Source organism: Pteropus vampyrus, unplaced genomic scaffold (assembly GCF_000151845.1).
Source record: "Pteropus vampyrus isolate Shadow unplaced genomic scaffold, Pvam_2.0 Scaffold98, whole genome shotgun sequence".
NCBI lineage: Eukaryota > Metazoa > Chordata > Mammalia > Chiroptera > Pteropodidae > Pteropus > Pteropus vampyrus.
The window spans coordinates 4336022-4362565 of NW_011888879.1; the positions used below are offsets into that span (position 1 = coordinate 4336022).

Here is a 26544-nt window from a genome sequence, read left to right on the forward strand (position 1 = left end):
ATTTCTATTATTAACTTGCCTTTTCTCCTCTCTCCCTCCCTCTCTCTCTCTCTCCCTCTCCCTCTTTCTGTCTCACCCTCCGTCCTCACTCCCTCTCTCTGATGCTCTTCAAATATTCCAGCAAAGCTTCTTTAACTTTGGTTTACCATGACACTTATAGACTAGACTTGCCATCCTCCTCACGACTATCAAAATTACAACTTCTCTATTTCCAATCTTTTGAGTTTACTAATGACTAACATCGACTTATTTAGTTCTCAGTTATACTTAAATACATATTTAATCCTATCCATCTTTCTCAGTTTAAATTCTCAAGAGAGAATCCTACTAGTCTAGATGATCATTTGCTGCCATTTCACATCATAGATTACTGAGCAATCCACCAATTCACTGCCCTTGGACCAAGTCATTATCTCTGGTCCAATCATCTGTGATACAGCAGGATGAGAGAGGGTGAGCAGAATAAAATGAGGCTACATAGGGCTACTCTTCAAGCAGTGACAATGAATGGGGAAGATTCACTTAGACAGGCCTGGGCATGTGGCAGACACCATGATCGACATGTCTAAGTATCATTATAGGCTTAAAAATCCTAACTGTTGTCAATCTGTTCTCATTAAAATCAAATACTGTGATTCAATTCCCTGATATTAAATGACTTACTCTTTTTATACAGACCGTATTCAAATATATCTATCTGGGCTCTCATGAAACTTTCTTCACATACGTTCAGATCGTTGGAGGTTGTCAGCAATAAGTATAGCAGGACCCTCTATAAGTGAGTGGTAACAGACAGAGGAAGAAACTGATCCCACTCCAGGGGTAAAGTTCTGCCTTGATATTAATATTAGATTCATCAGTCAGGGAGCAGGATAAAAAGGAATAATTTATAGACTGCCTGAGAGAGGTTACATTAAAAAGAAAATCTATAATAAATAACATGAAGACATGAAGAAGACGGTAAATATCAACATGGATGAAAATAACAATCTAGCTCTTTCTAAAAATGGCAACAGATAATAATTCTATACAAATGTGATAGCTACTTTAAAAAGATCACCTTGAAGTATCAACCGCTACAGCTCTAACTTCTTACAGAAATACCGGTTATGGATCTATCATGAATAAGTTTACCAAAATCTTGTACTGAACCTATTTGTAATGTTGAAACATTACATGTATATTATTTTTTCTCCCTAACCCTCTACTTTCCCATGTAAAGAAGCAGAAAATAATGTCAGTTTCTCTTCTGAAAGTGTCCATTAACACAGTATATTGGTATATACTTACCTTTCCTGAATTCGTTTTATGGGATTCCATCAACTGATTCAAGAAGTTGAGTAAGAGACTTGTGAACTATTCTTAATTGTATGCATTTGTTCCCCATTCAGGAAACAGGTCAGACCTTTAACCTCATGGACCCCATCACAGAGTTCACATCCATCTTTTGGGTCCTAGAATATATTTTTTCTTCTTGACCTGAATCGACGACTTGCATAATCTCTTTTATATAGATTTTCCTCAATTATTTGAGACTGTCATATCATTTGAACTTTTTAATTATAAAACAATGTTACAAATATTATAGCTCATAAAGCTTAGAACATGAGTAATTAGCCGATACAGACAACATGGTGTGAGCGACTTAAAGGGAATTCCATAATCTCTCGGAGCCCAACCTTTCTAATCTGTAAAATAGGGATACAAAGAACCTACCTCAAGCCAAAATTGTGTGAGTTAAATGAGATAATGTATGTGAGCCCTTGGAAGGGTATGTATTTAAAGAAGTATAAGTTTCTTTCCTTTTCTTCTAAAACATATATGAGCTCACAGAGCCTGCATTAAAATGTGATATTGCTCTTTATTTTTACTATTTAGGAAGAGATACTGTGAAGTTCCTGGAACAGCTACCGTTAGCTTACTCCAAAAGTTAATTAAGATAAAGGGCCAGTTATTGGCAAAGGGAGTTGAGAGCACCTGTAAAGGAGACTATTGTAGACAACTCTTTTTTGTGTCTCTACCTTCAGCCTGATTATTCTGATCCACCTTCAAGGAGATCCTTTCGGCAACTGAATCTCCATTTTTTGGAATATGCCTTTGTTTCTCTGTAATTCTGGCCAGCTCTTGACTCCACATTTCACCCTTGGAATTTTCCCTTAGGCCTAAATGCATCTCTGTGGTTGTCAGCCTGTCTCTGGCTGCCCCAATGCTAGTTCTCAGGTGTCTGATACCACATCAGCTCTCAGCTCTCCCTCAAGTACTGCTGCAGAAAATGGAATTAATCCAGACATGATCAACTTACCAGTGTCCCTAGGTTTGGGGGCCTAAGGACTCCCTGACTCAGTACTGCCCTTTTCCAGATAATCTCGCACCCAGAGGACATATCTCTGTTCTCATGCCCCTAAGCCTGTTCCTCAACCTTTGAGCTATGATAGGAAAAATAACTGAACCAAGGGAGAAACTTCAGTCATTTGAGGAAGACAAGAAGGAAGTGGTTACTAACAGTAGAGAAAAGAACAAAAATGGATTTAAAAGTCTAAAAAGTTTTGCATGAACATCCTCGGTATTAAAACATCTGGCATCTGGTGGTCTAAAACCAACATCTAAATCTCTTCTACATTAACAGCTTTCAATTCAGGCTCCTGGTCTGTTTTTCCTTTAGGACACTGTTGATACTTTTCTTATCAGAGACAGTGTTAAAATGGATTCACTTAATTACACGTCTTATGCTACTGGCCAATACTGCTGAAATCCGTCTGTCCTGTCTTGTTAGCCTCCCTGAGTGACTTCATCACTAGGAGGGGTAAAATTTCCTTCTCTTCTGATTCATTATTGATAAACTGATAGCACAACCACCTCTGGTGTCCCCATTTGTCTTATTTATTAGGAACCATGACTACAGGAACTAAAGTTTTAAGATTAACCTAAAAAAAACACAAGCACAAACTTAATTCACATTAACTACATCACTGTGGAAGCCAACTATGAGCATCTTAACATAAGTTACAAGTAGAGGATTAATCAAAAATACCATGTACACTCTGTAAATAAAAGCATCTGTAAATAAAGTCCTACATAACATCAGGAAATCTTTTCCTGCCGAAACTAGAGCTCCATTAAAACAAATGATTGCAGCTTAAAGAAAAAACTGCAGAAACACCCAAAACTTCTCAGGGAAACCCCCTTTAAAAAATAATCATAATGTCTGTTATTCTTTGCCAGACATAACTGAAATGCAGAGCAGATTTTTAAGTCTTCTCTTGGAAACAGAGGAAATCATTGTTCTAAAATACTCCTTCCTCCTTTTTTTCCTAGAGTATAAATCTCAGAGAGTATTCTATGTGGAAATTCTTCTGGTCCCCGACAACTGGTAAAGCCGGAGTGCCTGCTGTGAACCTGTTTAAACAGGGTAACAGGCCAGGAAATTATCTCTGTACACAGGCAATTTAAAAGGTGGATACTATTTTAGGACATGCCTTTATAGTTATTGCTTTTTTTCCTCTTGTACTAAAACACTTAAATTTAGCACTTTTTGGAGATTAATTATTTAGGATTTATGATCTTATTAATAGTAAAATATCCCTCTCCTAACACTCCACCTGCACATGTCATTCTCCTGCTTAGGTTCTTCCTTGCTTTTTATGTGTTTACTGTCAAAAGCCTCTCCCCATGAACTTACTAACTTCATGTTGATGCTCACACATCAGCCAGCAAGAGCAGCTCTAGCACCGACTGTCTGATCCTCCCCACCTTCACCACCTCCTTTTCGCTTCTGACTCTTGAACATGCTTTCTCTATCCCTGTTCTCCGCTGCCCTACACGCCACCTACCTTTCTCCCCAGCTACATCTCATCCCTAACTTAATGTCCATGCTTGGAGAAATGTTCCCCAGCTCCCTGTCCCAGCCCCGCACCCAACTTCCACAGATCAGAGAAAGTAATAAGTGATAGGGAGGTAGGAGAGTGGAATGACTAGAAGCCTGGGTTCTGGACATGAATCTTGGATTTCAAATACTAGATTCACCATTTACTAGCTTTAAGGCCCTGAGCAGGAAAATTCTCTCTTTCCGGGCCTCCATTTCCTCATATATGAAAAATAAATGATATTAATACTTATTTTGTAGAGTTGTTGTGAGGATTAAATCTGCTAATGAATGTAAAGTACTAAGAACAATGCCTGATGCATAGTAACCGTTCAATATGCATTGACTATTACTATTATTTTCACAAAATCTGGATTTCTCACATCATATTATATGATGTATTATATTATTACTATGTTATGATTCTTACTTTCTTAACGTGACCCTCCAAATAGTATAACTCTATATTGGATAGGATCTTATCTGACTCATTAATTGTTGCATTCTGAGCACCAAGTACTGTATAAGGCATAGAAGAGGCACTCAATAAACATTTAATGAATCAATGAATAAGTGAATTATTGTCAGACAATGACTCTGCCTCCAAGCCATGAGTTCAGTCTTCCATTTTAGGGAACTGTCATCTATCCCTATAGGTTCATGTCCTCCACTCACAACTACAGGGGTCTGACGGCTCTAGAATTCCTCCGAGACTTCTCGTGCACCGAGTACCACTGTGCATTACCTTTGAGTCTTTTGGACTTGAGTTGGCTCTTGAAACACTCTGTCTAACTTAATGATCTGGCTCCTGAAAAAAATTACTCCATTCTTAGATTTACCAAGTGTTTGGACTTGGTTTGTTCCCTGGACTATTTACAGGAATTTGTACCTTAGCTGTGCATAAGAAGTACCCTATCTGAGTTGGCACATGGACAGGCATTTCCCCACACAGGTACCCTACCCCCACCAGTAATTGAGGAAATTGACACTGTAACACACCAAAATATGATTTTGTTCACCAACCAGGTAACTCTAGAGAAGAGAAGAATTGCGTGTTCTGAATATCAAGTGGAATTATATTTTTTACTTTCTCATTGTGGTACATTGACAATTGGTGTTGTAAATAATGACTTGATTCAATATATTTGGTATCATTTTACTCTCCTATGTTTTCTTAGTCGTAATGTTTAAAAATCTTTCGTAGCCATAACCCCATCCCTTTGCTTATAACATATAAAGTGTATCATACTAACAAAATCATGGGATGATACTGATAGGTAATACACAAGTTCCTATCAAGGGTACTAAACAATGTTATTTCATCTGTTCATTCAAAAGCATGTTTTGAATTCCTACTATACTGTCATGTATTAAGATAAGAATAGATATAAAGATGAATAATTCATATTCTATGCCTTTAAAAGTTCACAGGTTCGCAGATTTAAATTTAGGTCAAAATAACACTTAAGCATGTCAAATAAAAGCATAGTTTTCCAATTTTGCTATTCACCAAAAAAAAAAAAAAATGGTGCCATCATGGCCTTGAAGAATAATATTAACTGAAATCATCTCTTTTGAAGGACCTATATTATTTCTATTGAAGCTCCCTGAATATATACATAGAACATATCCAAAAGGACTTTCTCCCCTTATGACCCTTCATTTTTAGGTGAAGATATAGTCAAATAGAGTAACCAATTCATTATAATGCTCTGGTTTTAATATACCAGGAAACATCCCAGAAAAGAAGGGAGAGAAGAAAAGGTCAACAGCCATAGAACTGATCCCGCCACATCTGTATGGACAGTGCACTCACGTTACTGCTTTGGTTAAAACACTGAGCATGCGTTCATATGGCAAAAAGGAAATAAGGAGAAAGAACGACATTCTCAAGTGTTTATAATCATAGACAGTACAAAAAAACAAGTTCTAGTCAAGATATGTTTATATGTCTACGTATTTCTTCTAATACAGCCGTAGCCTGTCAGGAATAGATTTAATTTGTGCTACTAAATCTCCAACCATGGCTTTCAGTAATATTTCTGTTCTGCTTTGTCATTAATACAGTTCCAAGTAGCACTGTTGAGTTAATCTGCAGTTAGGACTTCGGACACAGGAATCCCTGAGTTTGAATCTCACTGGTATCACCTGTAGAGGTCCTGGACAGGTCTCTAATCTCTCTGATATTCATCTATACAATGGCAGAAATAAGTGTTACTTCATAGAGTTGTTATAAGTATTAAAAAAAAAAAACTATATAAGATGCCTAAAAAATTTTGGCTAACGGCTGAGTCAAAAATTAATTTTTAAAAAAGGAGGAGGAGAAAAAGGAGGAAAGAAAGGAGGAAAACAAATAAGTGGAAGAGGAGGAACAGGAAAAGGAAAAAGAAGAAAAGAAAAATGAGGAAGAGAAGAAAGACAATGAAAAAATTTGTTAAATCACGAATCTCATCAAGCACGGAAACTATAACCCTCTGGCTTCAAAAGCAGAACAGCTATGAAAATTAAAAGACTAAAATAAATAAATACATACATAAAGCCATAAGCTGGTGGTTTGCTTGAGATGTTGTGTGTAAATGAATAAAGAATGAATTGATTTTGCAAAGGTACAGGGCTGGGCAGAAGGCGTGGACACATTGAGAGCAGTCCTAGAGAACACGTATGTCTTCCCACAAGTCTAGTTACAGTCTAAATGCCACACTGTCGAGGGATGCTGAGAAGTAGCTGTGAGCCAGGCTCTAGCCATTTGCAGCACTGCTGCTTCTATCAGTATTTTAAATAAGGATGATTTAATTGTTTGTTAATTACTTCAGCAGTTTGACTGATAGTTACTGAATGCTTGCCCCCCAATTCTGCCTTCGAGCACCCTACAGTCTAGTTTACATAATACTCATAAATAACCAAAATGCAAGAACAATGTGCTCAATAGTTAGAAGTGCAAATGAAATATAATATGGACTCCAAGGAAGAAAAAAGTACCATCGGTGGCAGTACTCTGAAAGGCTTCATGAAAAAAATAGTATTCATTCATTCATACATTAAGCAAATATATTTTCACAATGTTTCATATACTAGATACTATTTAAAGAGTCAGAAACACATCTGTGATCTAGACAGATGAAACTTACACTCCAGAGGAAGAAAACAATAAACAAGCATATATATTTATACATATATAATAATCATTTTAGATAATGACTATTGTTTTTGAATAAATTAAAACAGGATAATCTGATGAAGAACAATTTGGGGCAGGAGGAGGCAACTTCAGATAAAGGGTCCAAGAAAAACCTCCCTGAAGTTTTAGCATTTAAGCTGATAACTGAAAACGCTCTTGGCAGAGAAGAGGAAGTGCAAAGGCCATGAAATGAGAATGAGCAGAGCATAATGGAGCATTGTAAGGAAGCTGGAATAAATTGGAAAAGGAAAGGGTAGGACAAGAGGGCACAGAGAGGTGTTCAGGGTCCAGAACGCATAGGGCCTCACAGGAGATAGAAATTTGCCGTTTTATTTAAAATCTAAGGCAAGCTATTGAAAGGTTTCTGATGTGATTTATATCCATTTTTAAAAAGATTCTCGTGGCTATTGTGTGGATAAAGGCAAGCGCCACAGCATGGAGACCAGGAGGAAAGCTACTGCAGGAGTTAACAGATGTGACAGTAACTGGATGACAGTAGCTGTGACCAACAGAAACAGGCAGGTCCACACTGTATTTTGGAGTTAGAGTAAAACATGTCGAGTGTGTGTGTATGAGTGTGTGAGTGTGTGTGTGAGTGTGTGAGTGTGTGTGTGTGTGAGTGTGTGTGTGTGTGTGTTTGTAAAATTGTTTGACTTGACCATTTAGAATACTGTAGAGAAAAAGGACAACTGAAAGAGAAAAATGGAAACATATTCAAATTTATTGGTCACCTGTTAGGTCTAGGTACTTTCTACCGATTATTTCATTTTAGCTTCACAATATTATCATCACCCCCTACCACTTTTTTTTCCTGAGGTAAAATTAAGGAGGAAGTATGCCACATAAATTACCCAAGATCCCATGACTAGAAGAGAACAACTTCAAATCCAGGTCCATCTGACCCAAAACCTGTGTCTTTTTTTACCTTGTATCTCCTTGGGGCTGTGAGAGAGACAGGAGTAAAGACACAGTGGCAGAAAAGGTCTGCACAGGAAACCTGAAGTCTCTCAGTCTGACGGAGGGATAAACGTTTAAAGGGGAACAGCAGGAGACTGAACTGGCTACAGTCTTTAAGAACTGTCTCTTCTTCCAGAATTTCACCACGGATCCTCTGTAAAAATTTTGGCTTAAAGTATCTCTCCAGGCTCCACCTCTCAAACCCATTCACACTCTCTTAGTAATGTCCACTTCCAAACCTTCATTTGTGAGCATTTTCTGTCCAGCCTATGGATTTCATATTCTAGAAGAGCCCATCCTTTCTCAGGTTGCTGTGCAGGGGATAAGAACTTTGGTTCTCTTTTGCTCCATTCATGGGTGGCCCCTTCCCTCCCATTCCTATGTCCTTCAAACCCCATCAACCCAGGGAATAATGGGGTTCCCATCTCCTCTAATTTTCATCAGGCATGGTTACTCTGCCCTGCCCACTCCTGAAATCCAGGTGTAGTTTTTAGAGCAGCTGTGATCTCAGCCAGATGATGAGATGATACTTGAGGCTTTTCACTCTAGATTTCCCAGCCTCATACAGGAACGTCCAAGCAGCTGACAATCTCACAGTGGCTAAGGATGAGATAGTTCTAGAGCCTTACCCTGACACTGTCCCCTGAAGCTTAGCAGCACCCTCCAGTGGAAAACCAGTGAAAGACAGCCTTCCAGACGAGATTTGGCCAGTCGTGAAGCTGTCTGGCCCACACATCTCTAAGTCATCCTGAAGAACCTTCTCAGCTGGCCACAGGCCAAGCTGTCTGACTCAGATTTTTCTAACCTCCACAAAGGCACTTAGGTAAAGCAGAGGTCCTGGATTAAGAAGGATGCTACTATGTAATAACAAAATGGATAAATGCACCAAGTAAGCATTATAGTAATTCTATATGCTCGCAACATTATAGTTTTACAACAAAGAGTAAAGACTGACCAAAGTTGAAAGAGAAAAACACAGATCATAGTGGGAGATTTCAACATACCTCTATCACAAATGGATAGGGCAGGCAAATAAAAATAATTAGAAATGTCATCTGAACAATAGCATTTTAGACATATACTGTAGCTCTTAATGTGTGCCAGGCACTATTCTAAACACTGTACATATTTATTAATTTAACACTGAAAACAACCCTATGACAAGATACTATTATTATTCACATTTTACAAATGAAGAAACTGACTATAGAGAGGTTACACCCAAGTTCACAGATTCACAGAGCTAGTAAGTAGCAGAGCCAGGACTGAACTCAGGCAGTCGACTCCAGAACCTATGTTTGTAACCACTACGTTATAGTGCCCCTCTGTATAGCAGAACAAATAGCTGTATCTAAAATACAAGTAAAGAATCATATATGCAATAAGCAGAGAATACTCATGTTTTTCCAACACACTTAAAATATTTAGAAAATAATAACTGACAAACCAGTTCACAAAAAAAAGTCTCAACATTTTTTTCCAAAGGAAAAAAACATATTTGGAAACAAAAATCATACTCTTAAATAACAGGTGGTTAAAGTAGAAATCACGATCTCGGAAGCTAAGCAGGGTCGGGCCCGGTTAGTACTTGGATGGAAGACCACCTAGGAAGACCAGGTGCTGTAGGCGTAAAAAATTAAAAAATTAAAATAAGGGATTGTACAATGACGAGGTCCTTGCAATCTGTGAGGTCAACCAAGGATTGCCTCGCCAAAAAAAAAAAAAGGAAAAAAAAAGAAAAGAAAAAGAAATTACAGAGTATTTAGAATTGAATGGCGACATGAATAAACAGATCAAAATCTCTGAGATACAACTAAAGTGCTCATGAAAATGAATGTATGAATTAAAGTTAAAAGACTTATGTAGCTACATTATGTAATATGTACCTACATATTTCCCTTTTTATAAAGATAAAAAGGGAAAAATCAAGCAAAACTAAGGAGAGTAGGAGCTAAGAAATGTTTAAAGTAGGGCCAGAAATTAATAAAAATAGGAAACAAAAAATTAAGAGATGATCTCATTAAGAGATGAGAAAAAGAGAAGGCATGAGTAAATAATATTAGAAATGAAAAATGAGTCGTTGATATAGATACCCCAGAGTTAAACTTTCTTTATGCCATCTTTATCTTGATGGTAATTTCAATGGGAAAATTTTTAGTTTAATCACCAAATATGATGATTAGAGTTTTTGAAGAAGTTTATTTTAGATTAAAGTTACTGTATAGTCCTAGTTTTCTAAGAGTTGTTTGTTTCTTTGATAATGAATGGATATATAATTATATCAAATGTATCTGCCGAGATGATCATATGATTTTTCTCCTTTTATCTACTAATATGATAAATTTTAATGATTTATTTTCTAGTTTATTTTTTTTTTACTCTTGAGATAAAAATAACCTGGTCATTACATATGTTCCTTTTTACATATTGCTGAATTGATCTGTTAATTTTCATTTGGAGTATTTGTATCTAGATTTATGGGGGAAGTTGACCTATAATTTTTCTTTCTTGTATTATCCTTATGAGATATTTGGTAAAAGGGTTATTATGTTAGCCTCATGAAAAGTGTTCCCTTTTCTTCTATTGCCAGAAAGTAGTTCTGTAAAATCGTGATTATTTTGCCTTGAATACTTGGTATAGCTCTCCTGAGAAATCAGCTGGGCCTAGTTTTGTTTGGAGGCAGATATACTACTATGAAGAAATAAATGGGAGAAATTTGGATGTGGGCAAATAATATAGAGGCAAGTAAAAGTGTGAAGATAAGAGAAGTGACCTTTTAGTAACGTGGCAGACTAAGTTGACATGGAAGACACTCCTACAAAACAGAAACACTGGGGAAAAGTTAAATTTCCTTTTTACTTAACAGTCAAGCTTAAATGATAGCAAAATAAAGAGAAATCTCCCAACTACTTGAAATGAAAAGGGAATTCAAACCAGAAGTAAACCAGTTGTCACCAAAGCATCAAGAGAGGGTGCTGGGTCCTGATACAGGTTTTGGCTGCTAAGATTTTAATGTCCATATGAGTACAGTTTTCATGTTACCAGCCTTTTGGGATCAGAAAACTACGACCGTATCCTGTTGAAAGCCAAGCCCTACCAGTGAAATGGGGATCAGGAAAAATTCCTCGCACTAACCCAGAAAATTGGCAAAAAAGCTTGCCATCAGTCCAGGTCTCAAATGTGGGACATAAATCTCCTGAGAGAAACTGAAACACTAAGCCAGAAACACATAAGGGTTAGTAGGAGTTGTACTTACCGTATGCTGCAGGAATTTAAAGCCAAAAATAATTAACCCACAAGCTAATTTTAGGACCCCAAACAAAAGCAAATGCAAGATCTCTCTATAGAAACACCAGTAGTGCACAATCTGCAGTACACTAGACCCCTGCTAAAGGCACAGTCACGGTGAACATTTAGCAACCACACAAGAAAACAAACCACTATGAGGGAGATTCAGCAGACACCATAGCTGGGAGAATTTGCACCACTCTAAAAGGCAGAGAAGACACAACAATATTAAAGAGACTATGATACTGAAGAGCACGCTACACAAAATAGGTAGAACTGAAAAAGAACCAAATGACATTCTGGGGTCGGGGGGAACTATGGTTATTAAACTTGAAAACTCAATGGATGACATAAGAGTAGATTAGAGCTGAAGAGAATGACACGAAGACTTAAGGAAATCACTGAAAATGCACCCAAATTCCTTTTGAGAAAAAGAAATGGAAAATATGAAAAAAAGATAAAGTCTTGAAGAATAGAATGAGAAGATCCAAAATACACTTACTGGAAAAAAAATTTTTTTTTGGAGGGTACATTACAGAAGGCAAAGAGGAAATATTTGAAAGATATGAATTATCCAGAATTGAATACAAACTTAAGTCTTCAGGCTGGGGAGGCAAATCAGGTTCCAAGCAGGAAAAATCAAATCAAATCCATGCTGAGACACTAAATAAAGAAATTCAAGAACAGGAAGCCAAAAGAGATCATCTTAAATAATCAAAAAGACAGCTTATCTAAAAAAGAATGACAATTAAACTGACAGAAGACTTCTCATCAACAGCAAAAGTCAGAAAACCATAAAATAATGTCTTCGATGTGCTAAATTAGGTACAGAATTCTATACCTAATTAAATATTAATCAAGAGGTGTACACACATTCTCAAAAAAAGACCAAAAAGAATGCCTACTGTGGGAGATCATCAAGAGGATATGACTGTTATATATTTAAAGATAAAATAAGAATTCATTAGGCACATAAAACAATCCTGAGCCACTATGTACCTAACATGCCTTCAAAGCAGAAATTGACTAGATTTACAAGGAAAATTAACAAACCAACAATCAAAATGGGAAATTTTAATATTTATTCAAAAACTGGTGGATCAATTAGGCAATAACTAATAATGAAATAGAATATTTGAATAACATAATTAACAAGCTTGATGTTAGGGACATATACAGAACTTGGCACTCAACAATTAGAGAATTATTTTCAAGTAGATATAGGACATTTACAAAAATTCCTCCTTCCATTCAATCACTAGTTACTGAGTGTCTTCCACATCAGGGACCCTTCTATGTGAGGCTCTGGGGAATACAGCCATGAAATTAAGTCTGTACCCTCATGGAGTTTATATTGAGTAGAAGACATAGAGTTTCAATAAATGGATTCACATCATCTCCAATTCAAGCAGTGCTGACTCTATAGCAAAAGAAATAAAGCAGGTCAAGAGGACAGAATCATGTATGTGAGAAGTTATGTTAGACTGTGGCCAGGGAAGCCTTCTCTTGAAGAGGTGACTTTGAGCCAAGAGCCATATGAGTTTATGATATATGCAAGGATCGGGAGGAAAAAGGAACAGCGAGAGCAATGGCTCTGGAGAGGGTGTGTGCCGGGCTTGCTCAAATCAATAAAGAGCACAGTATGCTAAAAGCGAAGTGAACAAGGAGGTCAGAAAGGGGAGCTGGGAATAATGTGATCTCCCTTTCGCTGTAAAAGGATCCTCTGGCAGCTCTGGGGAGAGTAGCAGGAAGACCAGTAAAAGTGGCTTGGGCTAAAGGAACAGGGGTAGAGGGAGTGAGTAGTGGTCAGATTAAAATCTTGAAGGGAGAGCCAAAAGAACTTGCAGAGATCCGATGTGGGGTGTGAACGAAACCAATGAGTCCAAGGTGACTTCAGAAGTGTGGCTGGAACAACTGTGAGACAATGGTAGCACCTTTACTGAGACGAGGAACACCGGAGAAGCCACAAACGGGGCGGGAAGGGTGCTGATGAAGGTGCCCCAGGGGACATTTGAGACAGTAGTGGTTGCTCCCGTTCCACTTCTGCATGGGTGTTGCCCGCCCAGCCTCTCTGGGATTTACTGTGAAAACTTCTCAAACTGCCATGGAGGAGAAAACGCTCAGTCTGCTTTCTCCATCATAAAACTAATTCTACCCTCACTAAGTCTATTCATCAAAAGGGCTTTTCCAAGCAAAATTAAACTAACACTAGCGAACGCCTATTACACTAAGTCCCTTCATTATATTGTCCCATTTAAACATAAATCTCCCCCTTTGTGGAACAGTGGGTGGACAATCGTGCACATCTGCTTTCAGCACCATATCCAGTGGTTTTGTATTCGTAGATTAAAACTGGCAGTGAGAAGTACGAACACCATGGAAATTCCAAATGCTACATACAAGGACCTGTCCCCACCCCCGGCTCCAGAGCCAGTGGTTTAATGTTTACCACCACACTACTAATTATATCTCTATTTTACTTTCTTTTATTTTTATTTTTTTATATCCCTATTTTAGAAAGAAGGAAATTGAGGATTTTTAAGAGGTCAAGTGACCTGCCCTGTTACATAGCCAAAACCAAGGTGTTTTGACTTGATGTTAAGGATTCCCTTATAGCATCCTCTTGAGTCCTTACTTTGTGTCAGGCTTTGTAGCAAACGTTTAACGTGCTTTTTCTCCTCTAATCCTCACAACTCTACAAAGGAAATACGATTATTATTCTCACTTTAATGTTATTATTCTCACTTTAATGTTAAGGAAACTAAGGCTTGGAGAACTTAGTGACTAATGATCAAACATTGGTCCATTTGTTATTAGAATCCATTCACTCAAAAGCTATGCCATGCTAACTCTACTAAATTTTACTTCGTTGAGATAAATCAAACCAACGGTTAATTTCTGTTATAACGTAGAAAGGAAAAAAGAGTGAAATTATCAAAGGCACAAATCAAGTCCATAAAAAGTACAATAAAGATAAAAGGGGATCTCAATATTGAATGACACCTTTCCAACACTTCAGGAAAATTCCTTGGAAGAGGTGAAGTTCTGAAAAAACCTTTTTAATTACAGAAGAGAAAACGTCTGGCACACAAGGAGACATTCCAACATTGGGTGCGGCTGAGAAAACTTCAAGGCCAAAGTGTGATCATCTGACCCAGGGGGTGGTGAACACGTTCACCTAAGAAGAGCAAGAAAGACCCTCTGGGGAACGTGAAACAATAGAAACGAGGCTTTTTGTGAGCTCTGGCAAAGGGCTTTGAAGTGGCCTCAATGAACTAACCAAAAAGCAGAACAGATTTCACTTTGAATCTCGAATTGATATTCCAGATAGTATAGTCTCTTCTTAGCATTTTATTCTCTCCTGCTTAATGAAATAATGTCTTTTCTCATCTTTCCACTTGGTAAAAAAAATAAACAATTAAAGACCAAGACTCAGCTCACGTGTTTGTCTCCTCCGCATCACCCATCTGTCTCACTTAACCAGCCGCCACTGTCGGATCTTGACAAGAACATCTAAGACTCTCCCTGAAGCGTTTTCGGTGGCAATCAGAGTGACTTCCAGCCTGAGAACTTCAAGGAATTCCTCCCACCTGCTGTAAAACCGTACTTAAAGGTAAGCTCTCAGATTTGGTGCTAATGTAAAAATTGCTCCGATTAGTGTGTTTGAAGTTTCCGAGAAAAGAAACCCAGAGGTATACAAACTTAAAATATTTTGGAACCCACACCTAATTCCCAGAATTCTTAGCTCCTATGTAATTTTCCCCATTTCAAAATTAAATACTTCAACATCTCCAAAAAAAAAAAAAAAATCAAATAAAGCTTTATTAAATGTTTTAAGAGTAAATGCTCTGAAGTATTACATGCTTTAGAAATAAAATTTACAGTTTTAAAAAATTCAAATTATTCCAGGGACTTAAACAGAATCCCAAATATATTAATGCCTCTCTCCATAATTCCCACTAAGGACTCTGTTCCTATCCAAAAAGAGATTAGAACTTGGAGTCCATTGATACTCACTATGTAAAAATTTCTATTAGCAATTTATAGAACAGATCGAGTTCTCTCTAATAAAAGGGATAGAGTTTTGTTTTTTAAATGTTAATTCCTGAGTGGTCTCAGTGTGGGTTGAATTATATCAACCCCAAATCCATACGCTAAAGTCCTATCCCCCGGGACCTCGGAATGTGACCTTATTTGTTGCAGATGTAGTTAGTTAAGATGAGGTCATACATACTGGAGGAGGGTGGGCCGATAATCCAATATGACTGATGTCTTTATTTAAAAAAAAGAAATCTGACACCGTAAACAGAGAGGCTGCTGTGGACGTGAAGGCAGAGACTGGTACATCTACAAGCCAAGGAGCACCAAAGATGGCCAGCAAGCCACCAGGAGCTAGGAGAGAGGCCTGGAACAGTCTTCCTCACGGACGTAAGAAGGAAACTGCCAACATCTTGATCTCAGACTTCTAGCTTCCGGAATGATGAGATGATAAATTTGTCACTTTAGCCACCCAGTTTGCGGTACTTGGTTACGGAGGCCCTCGCAAGCTAACACGGAGGTCCCTTTGCCACGCCTTCCGAGGCATGTCTCCTCCATCTTACACATTTCTCAAAACCAAAGGGGGGAAAAAATAGTAATAACTTGTAGAAAGCTATTCTTTTTCAGGAAATTTTGTACATTTTGTGAGAGTTCATATAATATAAGCCTAAATTGCTTCATATGTCAAATAAAGATAACATCCACCACTTAAGAGTTTTTGTGACCCTTACATGATATAAAGCATGAATGTATCTGGTTCAGTGTCTGGTCCATAGTAATGACTCAAAAAATAAAATGGTAGCTGTTATTCCCAGAAATAAAAATTATGCTAGAAGCTTGTGACAATAAGACATGTGAGGTGTCTCCTTGGGGTCCCTGCCAGCCAGCTGCCCTCAGATAGAGCTGCCAGCAGCTGTCATCTATATAAGTTTCAAGTGGACAGAACAGCTAACTGGCACTATTCATACAAACACTGACAGTTGGAAAAGCTGAGGGGGTGATACCTGAAGACAGGCCACCCAAACAGATCCACACAGAGAGACATTTACTTGAATAAATTCACCGTTGACCAAGGTCTGGCTCTCAGACTTATAAACTCAGGAACTTTAACTTGACACTGTCAGAATATTTTAAACAATAGAGACTGACGTACAAAACTGGTGTGCCAAAATATGAGTTACCAATGAGGAATATAACTGTCTGGTAAATCTGATGTATGTGTGAGTCTGACCAGAATATTTTCTCCCCATAAGGAAAGTTCATGAGGTTAAATTATCAGGAGACTCTTTGGTGAGCATGCAACCGAAACAAGAAGAGTTAATAGTATGATCCAAATATGTAATGACATCATTACATATTTATAAAGATAAACAGTCTATCACCAGAGTTGGAATGTTGTTTATGGGTGGACTGGTTATTTAAGTGTAGAATAAACTAATACTCTGAACTCTAGATAGAAGTTGGAAAAAAATAATAATTCAAATAAAATATAGGCAGAAGATCTGAAGAGACATCTTTCCAAAGAAGACATACAGTTGGCCAACAGGTATATGAAAATGTGCCCAACATCACTAATCATCAAGGAAACGCAAATCAAAACCATGAGGAAATAACACTTCGCACCTGTTAGAATGGCTGTTATCAACAAGACAAGAAACAAAAAGGGTGAAGAGAATACTCTATGATCTCACATACATGTGGAATCTAAGAGAAAAATAACCGAGCTCGCAGATACAGAGAACATATATTATTGGTGGTTGCCAGAGGAAGGGAGCAGGGGGTAGGCGAAAGGGGCTAAGGGAGTCAAAAAGTACAAACTTCTAGTTAAAAAATAGATAAGTCATGGGGATATAATGTATAGCATGGTGACCATCGTCAATACTGTGCTGCATATTTGAAAGCTGCTAAGAGAGTAAATCTTTAAAGTTCTCATCACAAGAAAACAAACTGTGTAACATGTACTGTGGTGATTATTTCATAATATATATTAATATTGAATCATTATGTTGAACACCTAAAACTCATATAACATTGTATGTCAATTAGACCTCAAATTAAAAAATAACTTGGTTATACAATGAGTAAGTCTGTTTCTGCGACTCTCTTTTTCATTACTGACCCCCTATACTTTTCGTTTTGGACAAGATGTACAAGGAGCTTACATCAAGACTACTGGCCTGAGAGTAATGGTATCACTTAAAGCTAACTTTACATATCTTTTCCGTTATTTGCCAGTTTCATACTTTAACCTACAGAGGGCAATCATATTCCTGTTTTCCATGTGCTAAGTGCCAAGTTCATTAAGCTTTCTTAGAAGTCTACACCCTTCTTACTATGCCCGAGTCACCTCAATATCTCCCCACCTGAATGGCTGTGATGGCCTCAGATCTCCTCTCTCAGCTCTCAGGACCTCCTTGCTCTTGGCCACTGGAGAGACAGAAATCTAAAATGAAAACCCAGTCGTGTCACTCCTCACTTATAATCCTTCCAGGCTCCTGGCAGCTTTCAGAATGAAATCCAAACCCCTTAATATTTTGCTTCAACTGCTTTTGCCCACGCACTTTCTTCAGGTTTTAGCCAGGCCACGTTTCTTCCGGAAAGTCTTTGCTGACCATCGCCCTCTGGAATCCGGAATCAGGGGCACTGCTCCGGGCTCACACATCCCCATGCTTCTTTCCACTATAAAATGTAGCATGGCATATAATATTGTTATTTCTCTTGCCCTTCACCCCATAGACTGTTAACTTCTTATAAGCTATGCCTCATTGTCTTTGAATCAAAAGAACTTAGCATAATCCTTGACAAATAGTGGGAAGTCTATTACTGACTGATGAGTGAGTGAATAAATGAATGAATCAGTGAATATAATGGCTTATCTTTGGATTTTGAAATTCTCTTGCTGGCTTCCCAATTATGAAGCAGTGGTCTAGGACTCAAGGGGACAGTGTCACAATGAATATATGCTTCTCAAACATTGCGTTTGAACTGGCTTGTCCTTTGCCTGTAGGTTGATTAATAACTAAGTCATCAAGTAGATATTATTTTCCTAATTAATTGTGTAGTCATTGTATAAATGCTCTACTATTTGATAAAATGAAAGGCAAGATTAAAATACCCAGAGAAATCATTGGTCCTTGTTTCCAGCATTCATTCATTCATGCAACATTTCTTGAGTGTCTACTTGTGCTGGGCCTGAAAGATAAATGGGTCCTGCCCAAAGAGCTTAACGTCTAGTCATGTCGAAAGGTAGGTGAGCAGAGTTATAAAGACCATCAAGAATGCTCACAGTTTGTTTGACAAGAGACACACCAAAAGCAAACCAAATTCTGATTTACCAACAATCAATTGAAGGTTATTCCTCAACTCGAATGAATGAATGAATGAATGACCAACCAACCTTCATTCTGTGGGAGTCAAAGAGGATTCTGTTAACTAGAAACATCCCTAACACATTTAACATATCTGATTTATCAAAATGTGGTCCTTATACTTTGGGAGAAAGTTTTCATCATGCATAGCAAAATGTCTCTACATATCCCCAGAAAATACCCAGTGACATAGGATCCACTCCCTGAGGCTTAAACACTCTATCAGCCTAGGAAACAAAGTTAACGTTGTCTAACCAAAATCTCTGGCTCTTAAATTTTGGTTCACTTCCTTTAGTGGGATTTCTCTTGGACTTAAAAGACGAATCTTTTTCCTCATGAAAACCGTTCTTCACACAGGATGTGCTAGAGGCAAAGGGAGACTAATAAGTTCTTGGCTCTTTTTCCTATACCTCTTGAAACTGAAGACATTTCAATTCGAAGTTCGGTTTATGTATTAAATTTCTATAGGTATTCAAAGTCCCAATGTGCAATATTTTCCTTGTACAATTTTTTTCTATTCATTATGGTTCCAGGTAATTTTGCTATTGCTCAAGAATATCTTCTAAGAGACTCTTTACATAAAAGACCTGGAGTGGTGTTTTCTTAACACGGTGTAGGGCCTGCAGAACCACACAAAGTCACTGAGGGTTCACTGGTTTCATTACTATGAAGCTCTTAAACACAGAGATATATAATGCTGATATTTCTCCCAATGAATCAAGTCTTTGCTATGTTGTATCTCTTTGCAAACACTTATCTTTTACTATATTATGATCATTAAAATCATGGACTTGGATAATAACTTACCAAATAGAGAAACAGACATCTGGCAAGGTTAAATGATTTGCTTAGATGACAAGAATAAGGAAGAGAACCCAAATCTTCCGTTCCAAATTGGATGTTCTTTCTATTATATTGCATTTGTATTTTGTAAAATATTGGTTGAATCATTTATCAAAAGTAGTTTTAATTTCAGCTTCATGAACAAAGCAACTATTCCAGTAGTTGGAAACAATATAATTCCAAAGACGTCCAATTCCTCTTTTCTCGTTCCCTTTTGAATTCTTTCCAAATAGGCTCTCACTCCCATCCCTCTTGTTGAGTCACCAGTGACTTTCACATTGCTGAATACACTAGCCAATTCTCAGTCCTTCTCTTAATTAACCAATTTGCACGTCTTCCTTGAAACGCTTTCTTCTCTTGACTTTTAGGATAATATACTCTTCTCTTTCCTCTCAGATTTCAATTTCTCAGGCTACTTTGCTGGTTTATCCTCATCTCTCTGACAGTTAAACATTGGGGTACCATAAGGCTAGCTCCTCAAGCTTTTACTATTCTCCATCTCATCAGTCCCTTAGTGGTCTCATTTAGCCTCACGGCCCTAAATACCATCTATATGCCTTTGGGTCAAATTTATATCTTTGACCCAGACTCTTCACTTTGAACCCTAATTTCATATACCCAACTGCCTTCTTAATACCTCCACTTCACATCCAAATGGCATCTTGAACTTAAACATATCCAAAAATAAAAACCTCATCCTGCCACTCTTTCTCAAATCTGCTTCTTGCTCACTCTTCTCCATTTCAGTAAATGGCTATATTACGCTTCTATTCACTGAAGCCAAATCCTCAGAATCTGTCTTGTCGTCTTTTTTCTCACACATCCCATCCAGTCCATCATGACGAACTTTCTCAAAACTTCCAAGGCTACCAATTTCACCCAAGATACACTATCCTCTTCCGCCTCAATGATGCAATAGTCTCCTATCCTCCCTGTTTCTGCCCTTTTCCACTTAGGCTGTTCTCAAACAACACCCAGAATGATGATGTGCACGCATAAGTCAGACCACGTCACTGCTCTGTTCAGAACCGTAAAATGGCTCCCCACCCCACTTAGAGAAAAGCCAGTCAAAGTGCCCTACTAGCCCTTCCGTGGCATGGCTCCCTCGCCCTTCTGACCCCTCTTCTCAATTTCTCCCTCCTGCTCACTGCACTCCGGACACATTGGTCTTTTCACGTAGCCTTGAACAAGCAGAAGCATCCTGCCATGCTCAACAGCATTTCGTTGACTGTTCCTCCGCCTGCCGAGGTCTTTTCTCAGATGTACTCTTTGCTCCCTCCCTCGTCTCCCTCAAGTCTTTGTTGAAATGTAACCTTTTCAACCGGGGGCTTTCCTAACCACCGTGTTTAAAATTTCAACACTCTCAGCCCACCTCAACCTCCTCACACCCCTTTTCCACTTTTTATATTCTCCAGAGTGAATATCACCAACAAACATCGCATATGCATTTGAATTGTTTTCTTTATCGTCTGCGCCCCCAGCCAATAGAATGAGTACAGAAGCTTTTGTCTGTTTTATTCCCTTTAGTATCCGCGGAGTCAGAAGCAATGCCTGAAACGTGACAGGTGAGTGAATGAATGAATGCAGACTGACATGAGACATCTTGAGGAAAAAAGCGGAGACACAATTGTGAAAGAGAAGAAGAGAACGTTTCTTTCCGTGAAGGGATTCATTAAAACGCACTACCCTGTTTTCTGTCCTCTGTTTCTGGGACCATGTGCCTTACAGAGAAGAGGCGAAACAGGAGACCGAGTGATGAAGGAGAGACCATCAGCTCCCCCCAAAGTTGTGTTCTGAGGAAGACAGAAATGCATTTTGAGGGTCGTAAAAAGCACAGCAAAAATTAACACATATGAATCAACAAGTTCGATAATAAACCAGGGTTGATGAGGATGTGAAGAAACCAGAGCCCTCATACACTGCTGGTGGGAGTGTAAAATGGTGCAGCTGCTTTGGAAACAAACGGTCTGGCAGCTCTTCACACAGAGTTAAACAGAGTTACCGTGACCAGCAATTCCACTCCTAGGGATACACCCAAGAGAATTGAAAACATGTTCTTTTTTGTTCTGAGCACCCAAATTCAATTTGGGGAGAAGGGAGCTTCCTCACATTTCCAACAAGGAATTCTCAGATACCGGCAGGGTGCCTAAGAATTCAACTCAATTCAACTCAATTCTGATGCTTATCTACCGGAGAAAGCATCTGGTTCCACAGGTTAAGGGTTCAGTCCTACAAGACTGGCCACCCCCTCACCCCAACTTCTTATCTCAGGTTATTTCTTGTGCTCCTGACCAACCCACTCAGAAGTTCCCACGACCTCCTCTTTGGGTTCAATTAATTTGCTAAAGCAGCTCAAAAAAATTCAGGAAACCCATTTACTCACTAGATTACCAGTTTTATTACAAAAGGATGTAACTCAGGAACAGCCAGTTGGAAGAGATGCATAATGCACTCTATGGGGCAAAGGGCACAGAGCTTTCATGCTCTCGGAGCTCGCCACCCTCCCTGCATCTCCACATGTTCACCAACCCGGAAGCTCTCCAAAGATCTACGTTTTGGTTTTTATGGAGGCTTCCATTACATAGTCGTGATTGATTAAGTTATTGGCAATTGGCGATGAATTCAACCTCCAGCCCCTCTCCCCTCCCCAGAGATCAGGGGTGGGAGAGAAAGTTCCAATTCTCTAATCACATGGTTGGGTCTCCTGGCAATCATCAAAAGTGACCTCATTAACATAACAAAAGAAACCTTTATGACTCTGGAAATTCCAAGGGTTTTAGGAGCTCTAGACCAGAAACGGGAACAGAGACCAAATATACATATTCCTTATTATAAATCACAAGATCAATATGTCCAGACAGAAACTAGTACACAAATGTTTATAGAATTATTCTTAATAGCCAAAAAGTAGAAACAATCCAAATATTCATTGTGGATTAATAAACAAAATGTGGTATACTCATACAACGGAAGATTATTTGGTCACAAAAAAAGAATAAAGTACTAATACATGATACAACATGGATGAACCTGAAAACTTTATACTAAAGTGAAAGAAGCTAGTCAAAAAAGAGCACATATTATATTCATATAAAAGTCCAGAACAGGAAAATCTATAGAGACATAAATTAGGGGTTGCTTAGGGCTCAGAGGATGATAGAGGATAGGGTACTGATGACTAAAAGGCCCAGAGTTTCTCTTTGAGGTGATGAAATTGTGGTGATGGTGGCATATATCTGTGAATATTCTAAAAACCACTGAATAATACATCTTAAATAAATGCTTATATGGTAAGGAAATTATACCTCCATAAAGCTTTTAAAAATTATACCTCCATAAAGCTTTTAAATATGATTATGGAAGTGAAAACCCATTTTAAGCATGGTTAGCATCAAAAATTGGCTTAAAAAGTTGGTTTAACGTTCCATGACCCTGGTCCTCTCTAGTATTTCCTTCTACCATGGCTGTGTTGTTGGCCCTCCAATCCTGGCTTCCTATGTGCACACTTTCTGAATGGTTTTATCACTTCCTTGTCAAGTTGTTAGACTTATCCCTCTTGTAGGTCTATGTTTTCCATGTATTTTAATTTTTCACCTCCACCTCCGCAAACACACACCTTGCCCCAAACTGTGATACAGAGGTCCGAACCAATCATCTGAAAATGCCTAAAGGTTTCTGTCAAATCCCCTAGCCTATATTCCAGATCTTATCCATTATTTCATCTAGCTAAATGCAATAGCAGAAATCAAAAGCCTTTGAAAAGCTGTAGTCAGGGTTATTAGTATAATCAACAATTATGATTATAATTACTATAATTGTTATATGAAATTCCACACATTATTCCTTCCATGTCAGTTGTATTTCCCAACCACAGGAATATGTTTTAGGGACTATGAAAAGCAACCACATGTAAAACAGTCAGTTATAAACGCCAAAGTTAGAACTGTGACCTTTGGGATGTTCAAACTCTGTTTCCTCATTTTATAGTTGAGGAAACAGATTCAAAAAGGTAGACTGATTTTTCCAGCGTCACTCAGTAAAACTGCCAAGCCCCATTCAAGGCCCTTTTTGTCACTCCCAGCTGGTCACCAATCAGAAGTAAAAGAAAATCAAAAACTCTTAATGATTACACACACACACACACACACACACACACACACACACATACAGACTGGCACACCAAGATATTATCACAATCTATTAAAGTGAATTGCTAAACTAAATTAAATGTTATTAGTATGTTTTAACTTCTATTTCCCTCTTTATCTTCAAAAATACTTTAAATACTCTTAGATAACAGAAGCACCTGAACACTTCTCTCTACTTTGAATCATAATAGAAACAGAATTAATAGTTTTGCTGAATTACACATACGATTAATTTTATGGAACCAATTTAATCATTTTCTCATATTAACTCTAAAAAGTTCTAATTAGTCCTTCCTTATTAGCACGCCAAGGTCCTCCCATTTTGAAACATGACTGCTAAACTATAGGAAAGTCAACCTCAGCACACTTTCCCATTTGGTAACAAATGGAATGCACTATACACCACAATACAATTCACTCCAATACTATTCACATCACATCGAAATATCATGATGACAGAGTTTACATTTATGATGAGGCAATTTCTGTGTTCTGTTTGCAGCAACATCATTTCATAAGAATCTTTTGAAGAAGAGCAAATTGTGGTGTTAATTAGAGAAAACAATTTTTATTTTTTTAGCCAACTTCAGATTTCTCCCTATAGAAGAAACATACTTAGGCTATTCTAAAATAACAAAAGTCGTAAACTACATCACAATTGGTATCTTGATATTTAATAAACTAAAACACTATAAGACATGAGGTGTCTTACTAAGAAAGTAAACACAGTAAATGCCCACTCAGTTCTTATTCAATTATAATGAACATTTCATGTTTAATGTAGAAATTACTATATATATGTACATCCCAAAAGAATAGGTTATTGTTTTCATCATTTGAAGAAAAAAATCCCAGAAAGTTCTATTTCCCCTCTAAATTTCTCCCAAAGCCACTTTTTTTTTAAAATAGCTGAAACCTGCCACATTTAATACCTAGCAATAATCTGAACTCATATGTTTATCAAATGCACAGGGAAGAAATCTGAGATTCTCAATACCATGCTCTTATTGTGAGGAGGTTGTGTCAAAGTCTTCTAGTAAAAAGAGAGAAGTTCAAAGCAGAAAAAATGTGGGAGAACAGTGGGGGAGAATTTTTAAGAAACCACTGCTTTATTTCTTCAACTAGGCAGCGACCTGTGCTAATGAAACTCAGGTGGATGCGAGACCGCAAGCCCCAGGGCTCCCTGGCAAAGCTCCCTCCAGGGATGACAATGAGGGCTCCTGTGAGCCTCGCAGAAAGGTGCCACTTTAAAAAGAAACAGAAAAAAAAAATTGGATCATATTACAGTGGAGCAGCTGAAACCCATAGCTTTAGGGCAAGAAAAATAGTCATTTTGCTTCAACAACCTTTAAAGAGCACCGACATACCAAATTACATGCATTTCTACTGCATGAGACACGGACACAATGTTTATACCCATCTGCGAAGCTAACTAATGATGACCTGGTGCAAAGATGAATAGATTCAGTTAAGAAATGAATGGTTTCTCTCTTATTTTCATCTCTTCCATCCACTAGTAGTCATTACTTACAAGCTTCCTTGTGTCGCATACAAGGTTCTATCCCCCCCTCACGTGAGTGGTATCCTGAGTGAGCTCTCAACCTGGATGTTAGCTTTAAAAGGATTGCTGCAGAATACCCATGTTCAAAACTGCCTTCATCATTAAACATCCTTTAGCTCTAAAATAAAAATATCAATTAACCGCTATTTTGATGTCATTGCTCAAGACTCTGGGTCTGGTTTTCATAATTCCACTTTTCCAGGTGTGGGAACCACTGTACGAACACCCCAAACAAGTCACCTATCTACGCCATGGCTGAGACCTGAGTAGGTATCAGAGAGCAAGCCCTGATGCCAACCAGCAATTCTTTGTTACAACTGTTTTCAGCTACACGTTTTTCGAAAAGTTCTGAAACTTCCCAACACTGAAACAATTCCATAGCATAAGACACGATGGGATGGTGAGAAATAACGAACACAAAGAAGCAGCATTTCCCTTACCTGGATCGTGGAAAGGCACCAAAGCGAAGTTGAAAAGAGGTCTCTTAGGTCTTTTCAAAGACGTCTCCAAAATTTTGGAAGCCCCTTCGATAACCTGAACTAAATCATCATACATGGAACCAGTCACATCGAACACAAAAGCCAAGGTGGAGGCCCCCTCGGGAATTTCCTCCCTGACCTCTGACTGGGGGCTTGCATCTTGAGCTAGGGAAGGATAAAGAAGAACAAACAGGAATACTGTGTGGACAATGTCCCAGGAAATCATTTTTTCTTTCCTTCTTTTTTTTTCTTTTTCTTTTTCTTTTTTCTTTCCTTGAGCGCCCAGGCTCGGGGCTCAGCCCTCCTCAACAGGCAGAGGATTTCCTCCCCCGGCAACTCATTAGACTCTGGAACCAGCAAAGAGTTTGCAGTTGAGAACGGGACGGGGGCAAGCGCCGGACCCGAATCCGCGCGGGCGCCGAGCGGCAGGGATGCGTGGACCGAGTGCGGGCGCGCGCCCGGCCCGAGCCCCGGGGGCCGCGCTGAGCCCTGCGGCGCCGCGCCCGAGTCGCGCTGTCCTCGCCGCCGCCGCTCCGCTCCGGGCCCGCCACCGAGGCTCCCAACTTTCCACTGTGCGCCGCTCGCTCGGGAGGGAGGGAGGAGGGGGAAAGCCTGGCTCGGCCTCGCCACTCGATTGGCCAGTTGCGGTCCCCCCCTCCTTTGCTCTGACCCCCGCCCCCCCTTTCCCGCGAGGGCGACTTCTCTCTGTACTGATTCTGGGGTCAATTCAGTTCCAGGGAAGCGCTCAGTGTCAGCTCCACTCCCACCGGCGCTGTTCCTAACCTACAAACACCCAGTGTAAACAATGGTTTTCGAGAATGC

General features: G+C 38.7%; 1 protein-coding gene across 1 annotated transcript in view; it reads right to left on the minus strand.

Moving 5' to 3' along the window:
- The window catches only part of HMCN1 (hemicentin 1), a 408502-nt gene extending 382215 nt beyond the window's left edge, over positions 1-26287 (minus strand). Inside the window, exon 1 of the mRNA XM_023533191.1 lies at positions 25684-26287. Coding sequence (XP_023388959.1) covers positions 25684-25948 — 265 coding nt within the window. The 5' untranslated portion in view covers positions 25949-26287. The remainder of the gene's footprint in view (positions 1-25683) is intronic.
- Between the last annotated feature and the right edge of the window lie 257 nt (positions 26288-26544).